Here is a 12,260-nt window from a genome sequence, read left to right on the forward strand (position 1 = left end):
AATTGATGCCTGTCAGCGCTGGGCCATGCTGCCATGTCACATCTGCGTGACGTGGGGTCAAGTGGTGTGGAATTGTGCTAACTGTTTACATGCCCAAACAACCTTGTTATGGAGAAAAAAAACTTCCACATTTTGGAGATTTTTGGATTTCGGAATAAGGATTGTGCACCTGTTCTATGTTCTATTTGGATCCTAATAAATGATGCCATTCTCTTAGTGGGTTTCCCAAGAAAATTGCATTCATAACACTGCTAGGAACCCCCTTTGCTGTACACAGTTAATGAGAATTCCTCTTCTCTTTAACAGCTTTGCTGAATGATCCTACAGTCTGCAACCTTAATTATTTTCTGCTTTCAGTGTTTAAATTACAAATCTCCTGCCCTAATTGTTGCCTCAATTGTCTCCTTACTTCCTTCTTACATTAGACTGTCTATTTCGGTTTCTAACTTTCCCCTTTATTGCTATAATTCTGGCATCGCAGCATTTCGTAGCTGCAGCTTTATTTTTAAATTATTTCTGTCACCCTTGATTTTCCTTACTGGAGCCATGCCTTGTAGTACCTGTTTGCTATGGCAGCAAAACTCATTCACAGCAGTAAGTACTTTGTTTACTTCTATCTTTCTCAGCCAGCAAATACACTTTATTTTTAAAAGATTTCCCTTGCCCACCAGTGATTTCAGTTTCAATCATGCAGCCTCCAATGCCCAGTCTCCAGCTGAACCTCAATTTGTGACTGCTCCTACAGTTCTCAGCACCCAAAGCAATCTGTAACTGCCAAGTGCGACCTGTGCTACAGCACCACATAGAGAAGCAAGTGCGAACCAGAAGCTATGTGTCTGCTACCAGGTCTGAAACGTATTTAGCATTGACTGCTCATTCTGCCTTGATGAATCTGGTCACAGTTGTTACTCTACAAGATTCTCGAATGTTCAACTGTTTCAGATGATGACTGTCTGCATGAGTCACTCAAAACTCAGATTAGGAAATTTCTAGAATCCAATGGAAATTAGGATACTGTTAAAAGTTTTATGTGGTTCAGCTAATTTGTGTTCCAATGCACTGCTGCTCACCATGCTGCATGTGCGAGCTGGATTCCATATGCTAGATTTGCTGCCACCATCCTCCTTTTCGGTTGGCTCTAGAGGGCCTGCTGTCTGGATTGGTAGAGAATCATGTCTTAAACAAGACGTGATAACCAGTTACAAGTTACATTGGTATAATACACAATGTTACCAAGATTATGAGACCTAGATGGTCAGTCTGACACCTTTGAGATCTAGAGGTATTCTCCATAACCAACTCCTTATGAAATGGTCATATTGGGTGGCACTTCATACATTCCTTAGCATTAACTTTCAGAATCAAATATTTGTACAACAAAAACTTATACATTGTATTATAATGGTCATAACTATTAGCCTTACCTTGATCCTCTAAAGAAACCTTTTGAGACTTTCTTCTTCCATGGCCACTTTTCAGCAGATCTAGTGAAACAACGAAAAAAGGCCAATTAAATTTCATTGTAAACACAGACTCTGGATTGTGTTATTATTCTGCTGGTGGTCCTTTTTGTAGCATATCCCATTTAGAAAGGCTAAAGAATTTGTGTCCATTTTCTCCAAATGCACAGTGCATCCGGATAAATGCTTGAGCCATTTAATCTCACGTGAGAGGCAATTATATGTAAACTTCCAAAAAATGATTTGCCTTACAAAGCACCTTTCATAATTTCAGAACACAACGTAATTAATGCAAGAAAACAAAAGTGCACTTCCAAAATTTTACAATGGGTGTAAGACGCTTTGAAATCCTTTTGAGATTACGAAAGCTTTTTTTTTGAAGAAGGGTCTACTCTGAACAAAAGTCACTGAACCTAAAATATTAGCTTTGCATGGTAGATAAGCATTTATAAAATATAAATTGCAGAGGTAAGAGGGAAATAAATCAAATTCTGCATTTTTAAAATTCATTCATGGAGTGTGGGCATTGCTGGCTGGGTCAGCATTTTACTGCCCATCACGAATTACCTCGAGGGCAATAAGAGTCAATAACATTGCTGAGAATTACAGGCATATGTAGGGCAGACCAGTTAAAGATTGTGGATTAAATTGTCTATAGAACATTAGCGAACCAGATTTTTGTTCACAACAATTAACAGTGGTTACACAATCAACATTACATGAGCTTTTTGTTCTAGAGTTTTAAAAAGTCTGGTCAGCATGGATGGGTTGGACCGAAGGGTCTGTTTCCATGCTGTACATCTCTACGACTATGACTCTATGATTTCAAATTTCACATCTGCCATGGTGGGCCTCAAACCCATGTTGCTATATTAGACTGGGGTTCTGGATTACAGTCCGGATATATTACAACACAGATAGCTCCCTTTCCTATCAGTTCTAGTTGTATGCTCTTTATGATTATTGAGCTTCCAATTATATCGCACATCAATACAACCATGTTAGGCCACGGATTTCATTATCAAATATGGCAGGGTCAACGAGGTCAGTCTTTCTGCCTTCCTTGGATCATCCACAAACTATCCCAACCATCATATCCAATGGCATAAATAACCCAAAGAATGGCAGACCCAGAACGCTTATACAATCAGATTCTCTTCATGAAAATAAAAGCAAAAATATTCCTTTAGCACTGATTCTATTCATCAAATATGCCTTACACTTTTAACTCCTTCCTCATTAGGTCCCAGCGTCCAAGTCCTTTTGGGTAAATGGGCCAAACTGCTGGACCTCCCTCCCAGAAGGTCCACGCAGGGTACATGATGTCATAGTATTCTGATGTCTGCAACAGAAAAGTAAGTGGCAGCATATTTTTAAATGCAGTCAATGCCAGATCCAAGAGCTGGATATTGTAGAAAGCCTCCTTTGACGATTACCTTGCTGAAAGACAAAATAGGCCTGATGGGTTTTATCCAGTATGGAATTTGAGGGTAATCTCGAACATTGAGCACAAATTCCATATCAGGGAGCTGGTCAATTATTTCCAGTATAAAATGCTCTACTCCACTGCACCTGAACATAGAACAAAAAGACAGTAAGAAAGTGATTGGCTAACTCACCACAAATGGAGAAATATAAAGAGAAGCATTTATAGCAATGCAAGGCCTGTTGTCACAGTGGTCAGATCAGCATGCCTTCAAGCTTCATATTTCCTTTGTTTAAATTTTAGTTCTCTAATTTTTCTTGAATGTCTTAATTGAAACTGCCACCACCACAGCATCATTAACATATTTCAGATCCTAAACACTTTTCCTTAGTTTTCCTTTGCTTCATTTGTTACTTATGTTAAAACCGTCTCTGATGCTTAACCCTTACTTCAGTTGGAAGTGTTTTTCTGTGACTACTTTGTCCAATTTCCTCAAGATTTTGAGCATCTTAATAATTATTTATTGAAGATAGAATTAGCCCGTGACAGAAATTAAGCTAAATAAAAAGCAAACTCAGGATGCTTGTAAAAGCAGGTGGTGGACAGAAGGGATCAAGACAATTACTTTCAAATCACAGCTAATCCAATGACTTTACTTGTGGTTTGAAAGCAGGGAGAGAGGCAGTTAAGTGAGCTGTTGATTGTAACTGAGATATTCCGGACAGCTGATCAAAGGAGTGACCACTATTTGCACAGCAGTGATTGAGCAGCAACCCCCCAGTAGGTACAGTTACAATGTTTAAACTTGGATAAGTTCATGAATAGGAAAGGTTTGGAGGGATACGGGGAAAGTGCAGGTAGGTGGGACTGGTTTAGTTTAGGGACATGGTCGGTGGGGACTATTTCCATGCTGAATGACTCTTGATGAATATATGGAAGTGTGTTGCAGCAGAGTGAAAGTAGATAAGATATTGAAGATAATGTTCCAGACGTAGAAGGAGGCAGACTGGATGTCACATACACGAAGTTCAATTTAGGACCGAAGAGTTTTGACTTTAATATTTCCTTATCCTACTGTGTGACTCACATCTAGTACATGCTACTGAAGGTTTAACTCATTCTTCAATGCATGTTAGGATTTCTGTTTGAACAAATTGCGTCATGGATGGTTGAGTCAGGTTCCAGTGGTTTATAGATGTTGGAGAGTTTCATGGTCAGAAATCTCTCAAGGAAAAGACTCTAACTCTTTGATTCATTTCACTCCCATATTACATATGCATCAAATCCCAGCAGGCCTGGCTATTCTCCCACCTGGCAGGGAACATGCAGTCATCTTGTCGATACAACTTGTTCTGTATTATCTGGTAGTGAGTCCCTACATTTTTATTGACAGTATCAGTCATCACGTCACTGGAGATTCCTTGCTTGAAGGGTGAAAGATCATCCTCTAGGACACTGAATAAAATATAATAAAATGAAATTTAAACAATTACAAAAGGGTCACAGGTCAAAGACATATTTATTTATTCCTTCTAGTCTATGTTACTACTTTCATAGAAAGAAAACAATAGTCTATTAAGGCATTTGTACACTACACAGAGTTAACAATTAGGCTTTGCACCAACTTTCAAGGGATATGAACCAAACACAATTCACAAGCACTATACACTCTAAGGTACTTTTACAGAAAAAAGGAGCACCAGCAATTCAAGGATGATGGAATATTCAATTTGTTTCACAAAATAAGTCAAACTTATGTAAACTAGTTCATGAACAGAGGGACAACGCAACAGTACATCACACCTCATGTCCAGAGGTAGACACTAGACTATCCAGTGTTACTGAGTTTGTAATCTAGTGGTCAGGAGATCGGGACTCAAATTCCACAACGGCAGAGGTGGAATTCAAACTGAATTAATGCAGTTAATTTTAAAAATCTGGAATTGAAGGTGGAAGCTGGCAGGTGGGACTAGATTGGGTTGGGATATCTGGTCGGCACGAACGAGTTGGACGGAATGGTCTGTTTCCATGCTGTACACCTCTATGACTATGACTATAATGGCAATGATGACACTACCACAGTTTAGTTAAAAACCCATCTGGTTCATCCATTCAATGTCCTTTAGTGATGGAAATCAACCATTCTTATCCTGTTGCGCCCTCATGTGACTCCAACATAGTTGACTTTTAAACAGCCTCAAGGGCAAATAAAGATGGGTAACAACTGCTGGCCTTGCCCGGGATGCACACAGTCATGAACAAATCTTAAAAATACACATTTTTCTTAAAGTTAAAGCATTCCAATTATCATAAACAAGTTCTGTAATCCTAAAATCCTCTTGAGCAGGGTCTGCAGTAGGAAATGATTCTGTGTTTGTATGGATGATTTTGCATGTATGATTTTCCAGGATAAGCTCGTGGCTTGCAAACACAAGGACTACAAAACACTTGTTTATAATTCTTCATATAAGTCTTCCTGATGTTAAAATCTACAGCCAGGAACTTAGCACTCAAGTTTGCTGTGGGGGCAAATTTATTCTTCCCCATGTTACATTCCCCAAGGTAACATGGGGAAGAACTAATTTTTCTATATTCTCTGTAGGGATGTGAGCATCAGTTGCAAGGCTACATTTATGGCCTTAGAAGGTGGTGAGCCATTTCCTTGAGAAATTGTTTAACAACATGGGGTTTCTTAACCTACTGCAGAGGGGCATAAAGAAATAACCACAAAGTTTCCTCCCACAGTCCAAAAATGTGCAGGTTAGCTGAATTGGCCATGCTAAATTGCCCGTAGTGTTAGGTGAAGGGGTAAATGTAGGGGAATGGGTTGCGCTTCGGCGGGTCGGTGAGGACTTGTTGGGCCGAAGGGCTTGCTTCCACACTGTAAGTAATCTAATCTAATCTAAAATGTGCACTAGACCTACACATTTTACAGTCTGTATAGGGACAGGAAATTCCATTCCATTATAAGAACATCAATCTTTTGGTGGCAGCCTGGAAGGCATCATTCCAGGTGCTAGTCCACAGATTTCATAATTAAAATATGATCTGGTGTGATCTGAACTCCTAATGCTTGCTCACTGGCCCACCATCAGGTTAAAAGATCACATACCAGCAATGGATGCAGTAACTGTTGGGTTGCAGAGGAAATGGTTTCCTCCTTTGTGCTGGATGAAGTGCAACCAGTCTGCCAACTCTTAGGAAGCAGATATTCTGGCTCCTGCTGAACAGCTACAAAAAAATAATGTAGAGGTGTTTGCCTTCATCAACCTCTATCGCCTCAAGCTGTGGTCTCAATCTGATATGACCACCAAAGACATGATTACAAGGAAACTGAGCAATTGGGGAAGGGATTAACCCACCTGCTCCAGATTGCAGGGGAAATGTGAGGCAGCTAAAGACACTGGCGTGCATAGCTGAAGGAAAACAATAATATTAAGATGCAATTCAAAGAAAATATGATGTAAAAAAAGTTAAAAATAATATTCTAACGAGTAAGACCACACCGTTGATGACAGCTGCAGTTATGTTGGATGCAGGGCTGGTAAGAATCCATAGCTGCTGCTATCTTGTCCTTGTACCTGTGCCAATTTCCATCTAAAAAGTAAACACCACACTGTTAGAAGTGAATCATAATTAACAAGAGTTGAGTGAATTTAATTGCTTGGCTCAATTAAGTGAGATACAAATAATGCTATGTTGTCCCCTCTTTACCTTATTATAGTGCATGCGCCTATTTTCCAACAAGGGTAATGCATTAAATTCATAAATGTGTAACAGTCTAATAAATACAAGCCCAAAGATTCCAGTCAGGGTCAGAAATTCTATTTCATGAAACTGTTGACCTTTATGCTGGAGATTCCCAAATGAGTTCTTCTGTTACAAACCAGTCCAGGAATTCTCGAATCCAGCAGCAGAGGAGATCATCATCAAAAGTATGCCCCCTAATCTTTCCCATCCTAAGCATAAGGCACGTGAACCTTGTCTGAACTGATTCTTGTGCTTTTGGATCGCTTCTTATATAAAAGGAGACCAAACTTGCCCATAGTACTCCAGTTGTGACCTCACCAATACTGCATATAACTGTAGTAGTACATCCCCTTTTACATAATCCACATTCATCTTGCAATAAATGACAACATTCCATTTAATTTACTCATCACTTGCTGTATCTGCATACTAACCATCTTGTGTTATATGTATCAGTATTCTCAATTCTGCAATCACTCTCCATTTATATTTTCTATTATTCCTGTCGGAGTGGAGAAGTTCACACTTTCCCACATACATCACAAAAGCCAGAAGCAGGTTCTACTAACAACTGATGGAAAAGTTTTGTAGTTCAACCGAAGACTGACATGCTGACTTCATGAGCCCAAATATTAAGACGTGACCTTGGGCTGTGTAGCAAATACTTTTAGAAGTTCAGAGTTACATTCTGAATTCTTAATAATGAGTCAGTTTTACTTTCTTGGATAATTCTCCAGTTAAATAAGCTTTACGTTTCCAACGTAAATTATCAAACCACAATAGGTAAGAGCTGTAAACCACACGGGCCGGTGGAGCCTGCTCTACAACTTTGCTGTCAGCTCTCCCTCGATTAAGTCTGACTCAGAGTTGAGAGTCTCCACCCTGGGTCTTCATGCGACCAAACAGACCAATTCTTGGCCTGCAGATTCTTGGTCAAAATGCAGGTTGCCCCCATGACGGAATTTTTACAGATGCATCATAGAAAACATTCTGTCTGGTGCATAACAGCCTGATACAGTTCTGGACAGAGCAGTTGCTGTAAGAAACTACAGAAGGTTGTGTGCACACGGACCATCACGGAAGCCAACCTTTTATCCATGGACTCCATTTACACCTCTCATTGCCACGGAAAGGCTGCCAACATCAAAGACCGCTGCCACCCCAGTAGTGCTCTCTTCTATCAGGTAGAAGATATAGAAGCAAGAATACACACACACACACACACACATACAAGCAGGTTCAAGAACAACCTCTTCCCTGCTGTTATTAGACTGTTGACTGGGGCTCTCTAACTTCAAATAGTTAATCTTGCTTGAAGCATCTCCTATGCAGTGGCTTTCCCTGTCTAAGCACTCCAAGATCTGTAAGCTCTTGTTTGCTATGATCTGCCTGTATTGATCGCAAAACAAAGCTTTTCACTGTACTTAGGTATATGTGACTGCAATAAATCAAATTGAGGAAGTGGGATCCAGTGTTCAGGAATTTGTTTTCTTTTTCTTTGCTTCTCTGCTGCTGCTCTACCTATTAACAAGTTGTATGGATTCAAAGCATGATGGCCATCAGCAGTCTAAAACACTTCAAGGAGAATTTCAGTTGTCTTTGAAGATTTTCTACATTCTGCCTGGACCACTGTAATTGAGAGTTTTGTCTGGCCAGGTCTGCATCCCATGGCATTTACAAAAATAAAAAGCGATTTGATTGATATATTGAGTTTTGAGAAGATTTGTAGCTCAGATTGAGGTTCTGGATATAGATTTGCTCACTGAGCTGGAAGGTTCATTTCCAGACGTTTCATCACCATACTAGGTTTTTAGATTAGATTAGACTTACAGTGTGGAAACAGGCCCTTCGGCCCAACAAGTCCACACCGACCCGCCGAAGCGCAGCCCACCCATTCCCCTACATTTACCCCTTACCTAACACTACGGGCAATTTAGCATGGCCAATTCACCTGAACCTGCACATCTTTGGACTGTGGGAGGAAACCGGAGCACCCGGAGGAAACCCACGCAGACACGGGGAGAACGTGCAAACTCCACACAGTCAGTCGCCCGAGGTGGGAATTGAACCCGGGTCTCTGGCGCTGTGAGGCAGCAGTGCTAACCACTGTGCCACCGTGCCACCCATCAGTTGGTAATACCATCAGTGAGCCTCCAGATGAAGCACTGATGGTACAGCCTGCTTTCTATTTACGCATTTGGGTTTCCTTGGGTTAGTGATGTCATTTCCTGTTCTTTTTCTCAGAGGGTGGTAGATGGGGTCTAACTCGATGTGTTTGTTGGAATGCCATGCTTCTAGGAATTCTCATTCGTGTCTGTTTGGCTTGTCCTAGGATGAATGTGTTGTCCCAGTTGAAGTGGTGTCCTTCCTTATCTGTGTGTAAGGATACTAGTGAGAGTGAGTCATGTCTTTTTGTGGCAAGTTGATGTTCATGTATCCTAGTGGCTAGTTTTCTGCCTGTTTGTAATGTTCATTTCAATTCTTGCAAGTTATTTTGTAAATGACATTAACTTTGCTTGTTGTCTATTTAGGGTCTTTCAAAGTTCATTAGGTGATTGATATATTTTAAATCCTTAGTGGTCTTTCCAGGGTTGTACAAAGTTAAAAATCACACAACACCAGGTTATAGTCCAACAGGTTTAATTGGAAGCACACTAGCTTTCGGAGCGACGCTCCTTCATCAGGTGATAGTGCTCCGAAAGCACTATCCAAAAGCTAGTGTGCTTCCAATTAAACCTGTTGGACTATAACCTGGTGTTGTGTGATTTTTAACTTTGTACACCCCAGTCCAACACCGGCATCTCCAAATCATTTCCAGGGTTGATATGGAAAGGAGGATGTTTCCTCTTACGGGACAATCGAGAACCTGGGGTCACTGTTTAGCTATCAGGGATTGCACATTTAAAAGAGAGATTAGGTAAAAGGTTTTTGCTCAGAGGGTCTTGAATATAAAAGCAGAGATGTACTTCTGAGGCTCTATAAGGCTCTGATCAGACCACACTTGGAGTATTGTGTGCAGTTTTGGGCTTATATCTCTGGCCCTGGAGCATGTTCAGAGGAGGCGCACGAGAACGCTCCTATTAATGAAAACTTTTGAGGACTCTGGGTTTATAGGTGATGGAGTTTAGAAGGATAAGGGGGGGGGGGATCTAATTAAAACATACAGAATACTGAATGGCCTGGACAGAGTAGATGTTGGAAGATGTTTCCATTGGTAGGAGAGACTAGGACTAGAAGGAACAGCCTTAGAGTAAAGAGAAGACATTTTAGAATGGAGAAAAGGAGAAACTTCTTCAGTCAGAGAGTGGGGAATCTTTGGAATTTATTGCCACAGAAGGCTGTGGAGGCCAGATCATTGTGTATATTTAAAACTGAGATAGAAAGGTTCTTGAGTATCAAGGGGATCAAGGGTTTCAGGGAGAAAGCGGGAGAACAGGGTTGAGAAACTTAACGGCCATGATTGAATGGCCTAACTTCTGCCCCTATGTCTTATGGACTCTTTGGAACTCTCTTCCTGAAGAGATGGAGGAGACAGAATCCTTGAATGAGGACCTTTTAAAGCAGTGGTAGATTGTTCTTGTTAATCAAGGGGTTGAAAGGTTATCGTGGTAGATAAGAATGTAGATTTGAGGTTACAATTATATCAACCGTGATCTTATCAAATGATGGGATAGACTGAACAGGCTGAATGGCCTGTTCCTGCTTCGTATGCTTGTAAAAGAGTTAAGCAAACAAGATCTGGCAAAGTTTTCAGCCATCTGGACACAACACCTGGACTTTGTATCCGAGATAAATAATAATGCTGGACAGGTTCCATCAGCATCATCCCCTCTATATCCTCATTCACTGGGAAGATTGGCAAATAAACATGCCTACTCTTCTTTCTACTAGGTCCACAAGCATTCAGGCAAAACTCCTGAAAACTACAATAAACTTTGCTATACAATATGATCATGGCTGTTCTTAGACTTCAAATCTATTTTCTATACACTGTCCAAATCCCTCAATAGACCAAAATTCTGTCTTTCCCAGAATTAAATATAGAAAGGAATGCAACAATTGTCTGGGGTTGAGAATTCCAAAATACACAATTCTGTGTAAGTTTTACATCTCTGCCCTTCAAACACAAAAATATAGAAAATAGCAGGAGCTGGTTATTTGGCTCTTTGAAGGGCAGAGCATGCACAATATGATCGTGGCTGATCATCCCTGTTGATACCCTGTTCTAGCATTCTCCCCATACCCTTTGATCCCTTTAACTCTAAGAACTAAATCTAACTATCTAAAGAACTGAGATTGTCAGCCTGCTCTAGACTTCTCAGTCCAGAGACATTACTGTTATGTCCAGTTCCAAAGAACAGTCATACTCAATTTGAAATGTTAACTCCATTCCTTTCTCCACAGACACTGCCAGATTTGTTGAATTTCTCTCAAGAACTGCATTTTTATTTTGCTCAGTGTCAATTCCTGAGGAATCTTGTCACTTTCCATTAAATCACTTGTCATTCCTTTAAAAACTTAATCTGGAATTCTCTTTTCAAAGAGGTTAATTAGTGCTTCTAATACCGAGAGGATTATTTTTATTAGAGGGTACTGGAGCAAGGAAATAGAAAATTAAGCTGGTTTCTCGATTAGCTATCATCTAAAAGGTAGAAGAACAGACAAACGAAACACATGGTGAGGTCAGTGCAGGAGAGAGAGAGAGAGAGAGAGAGAGAGAAACCCACATTACTAACTGACAGCAGCGAACCTGTGCAGTTACTGCCTTTGCTGCTGAATTCATGTATCACTGGACATCAGAGTGCTTCTGGGAAAATTAACAAACAGTGAAATTCACAACTCATCCTGGAGGAACCTGTTTGGGAGAGGTCACAGCACAGAAACAAATAAGTGGATAGTTTAAGCGCGGCCTTACAATAGTGAGTAGAGTGGGTTTTTTAAATTATATATTTTATTGAGATATGTCTCTTGATTAAACTTAAAATATAAGCCATAAGTATTAATTTAACCTAGATCAGTGTTTTGTAGAGGAATAAGACAGTGCTATTTTCTGGGGCAGTAGACTGAAAGAAGCAAAAATGGCCTTTAGTTGAGTGATGTGCTCTTCTTGCAGGATGTGGGAGTGTAGGGAGAGTTTACGTTGGTTGTGAACCTATCAGATCATATGGATCGGTTGGAGAGACAGTTAGAGGCAATGAGGAATTTACAAGAACAAGGGGGTGTTATGAATGGCGGTTATTGGAAGGGGGTGGGTGGGGGGAGTCTCAGAGGAAACTAGCTAACTCTTAGAGTTTCAGAGCTAACTCTAGGAAAGGTAAGAGTGGTAGGCAGGTAGTGCAGGAGTCTTCTATGGCTATCCCCATTTCAAACAAGTATACTGTTTTGGAAAATGTAGGGGGTTATGGATTCTCAGAGGAACGTAGCACAAACAGCCAGGTTTCTGGTATTAAGACCAACTCTAATGCAATGAGGGGTCCGTCAGGTTCCAAGAGATCAATTGTGTTAGGGGATTCCAGTCCGACACACAAACAGACGTTTCTGTGGCCAGCAGCAAAAAATCAGAAAGGTGTATTGCTTCCCTGGTGCCAGGATCAAGGATGTCTCAGAGAGGATGCATAATGTTC

General features: G+C 40.5%; 1 protein-coding gene across 2 annotated transcripts in view; it reads right to left on the reverse strand.

Moving 5' to 3' along the window:
• Positions 1-12,260, reverse strand: part of poglut1 (protein O-glucosyltransferase 1) — a 33,846-nt gene that overhangs the window by 17,347 nt on the left and 4,239 nt on the right. For both annotated transcript variants that reach the window (XR_011954544.1, XM_072556171.1), the window contains exons 2-6: positions 6,393-6,483; positions 4,198-4,341; positions 2,897-3,032; positions 2,681-2,802; positions 1,425-1,484 (exon numbers count right to left, since the gene is read on the reverse strand). Coding sequence is in view for 1 of the 2 variants with exons in the window: in XM_072556171.1 (XP_072412272.1) it covers positions 1,425-1,484; positions 2,681-2,802; positions 2,897-3,032; positions 4,198-4,341; positions 6,393-6,483 (553 nt within the window). In the remaining variant the exon portion in view is untranslated. The remainder of the gene's footprint in view (positions 1-1,424; positions 1,485-2,680; positions 2,803-2,896; positions 3,033-4,197; positions 4,342-6,392; positions 6,484-12,260) is intronic.

This window comes from Chiloscyllium punctatum, chromosome 37 (genome assembly GCF_047496795.1).
Source record: "Chiloscyllium punctatum isolate Juve2018m chromosome 37, sChiPun1.3, whole genome shotgun sequence".
NCBI lineage: Eukaryota > Metazoa > Chordata > Chondrichthyes > Orectolobiformes > Hemiscylliidae > Chiloscyllium > Chiloscyllium punctatum.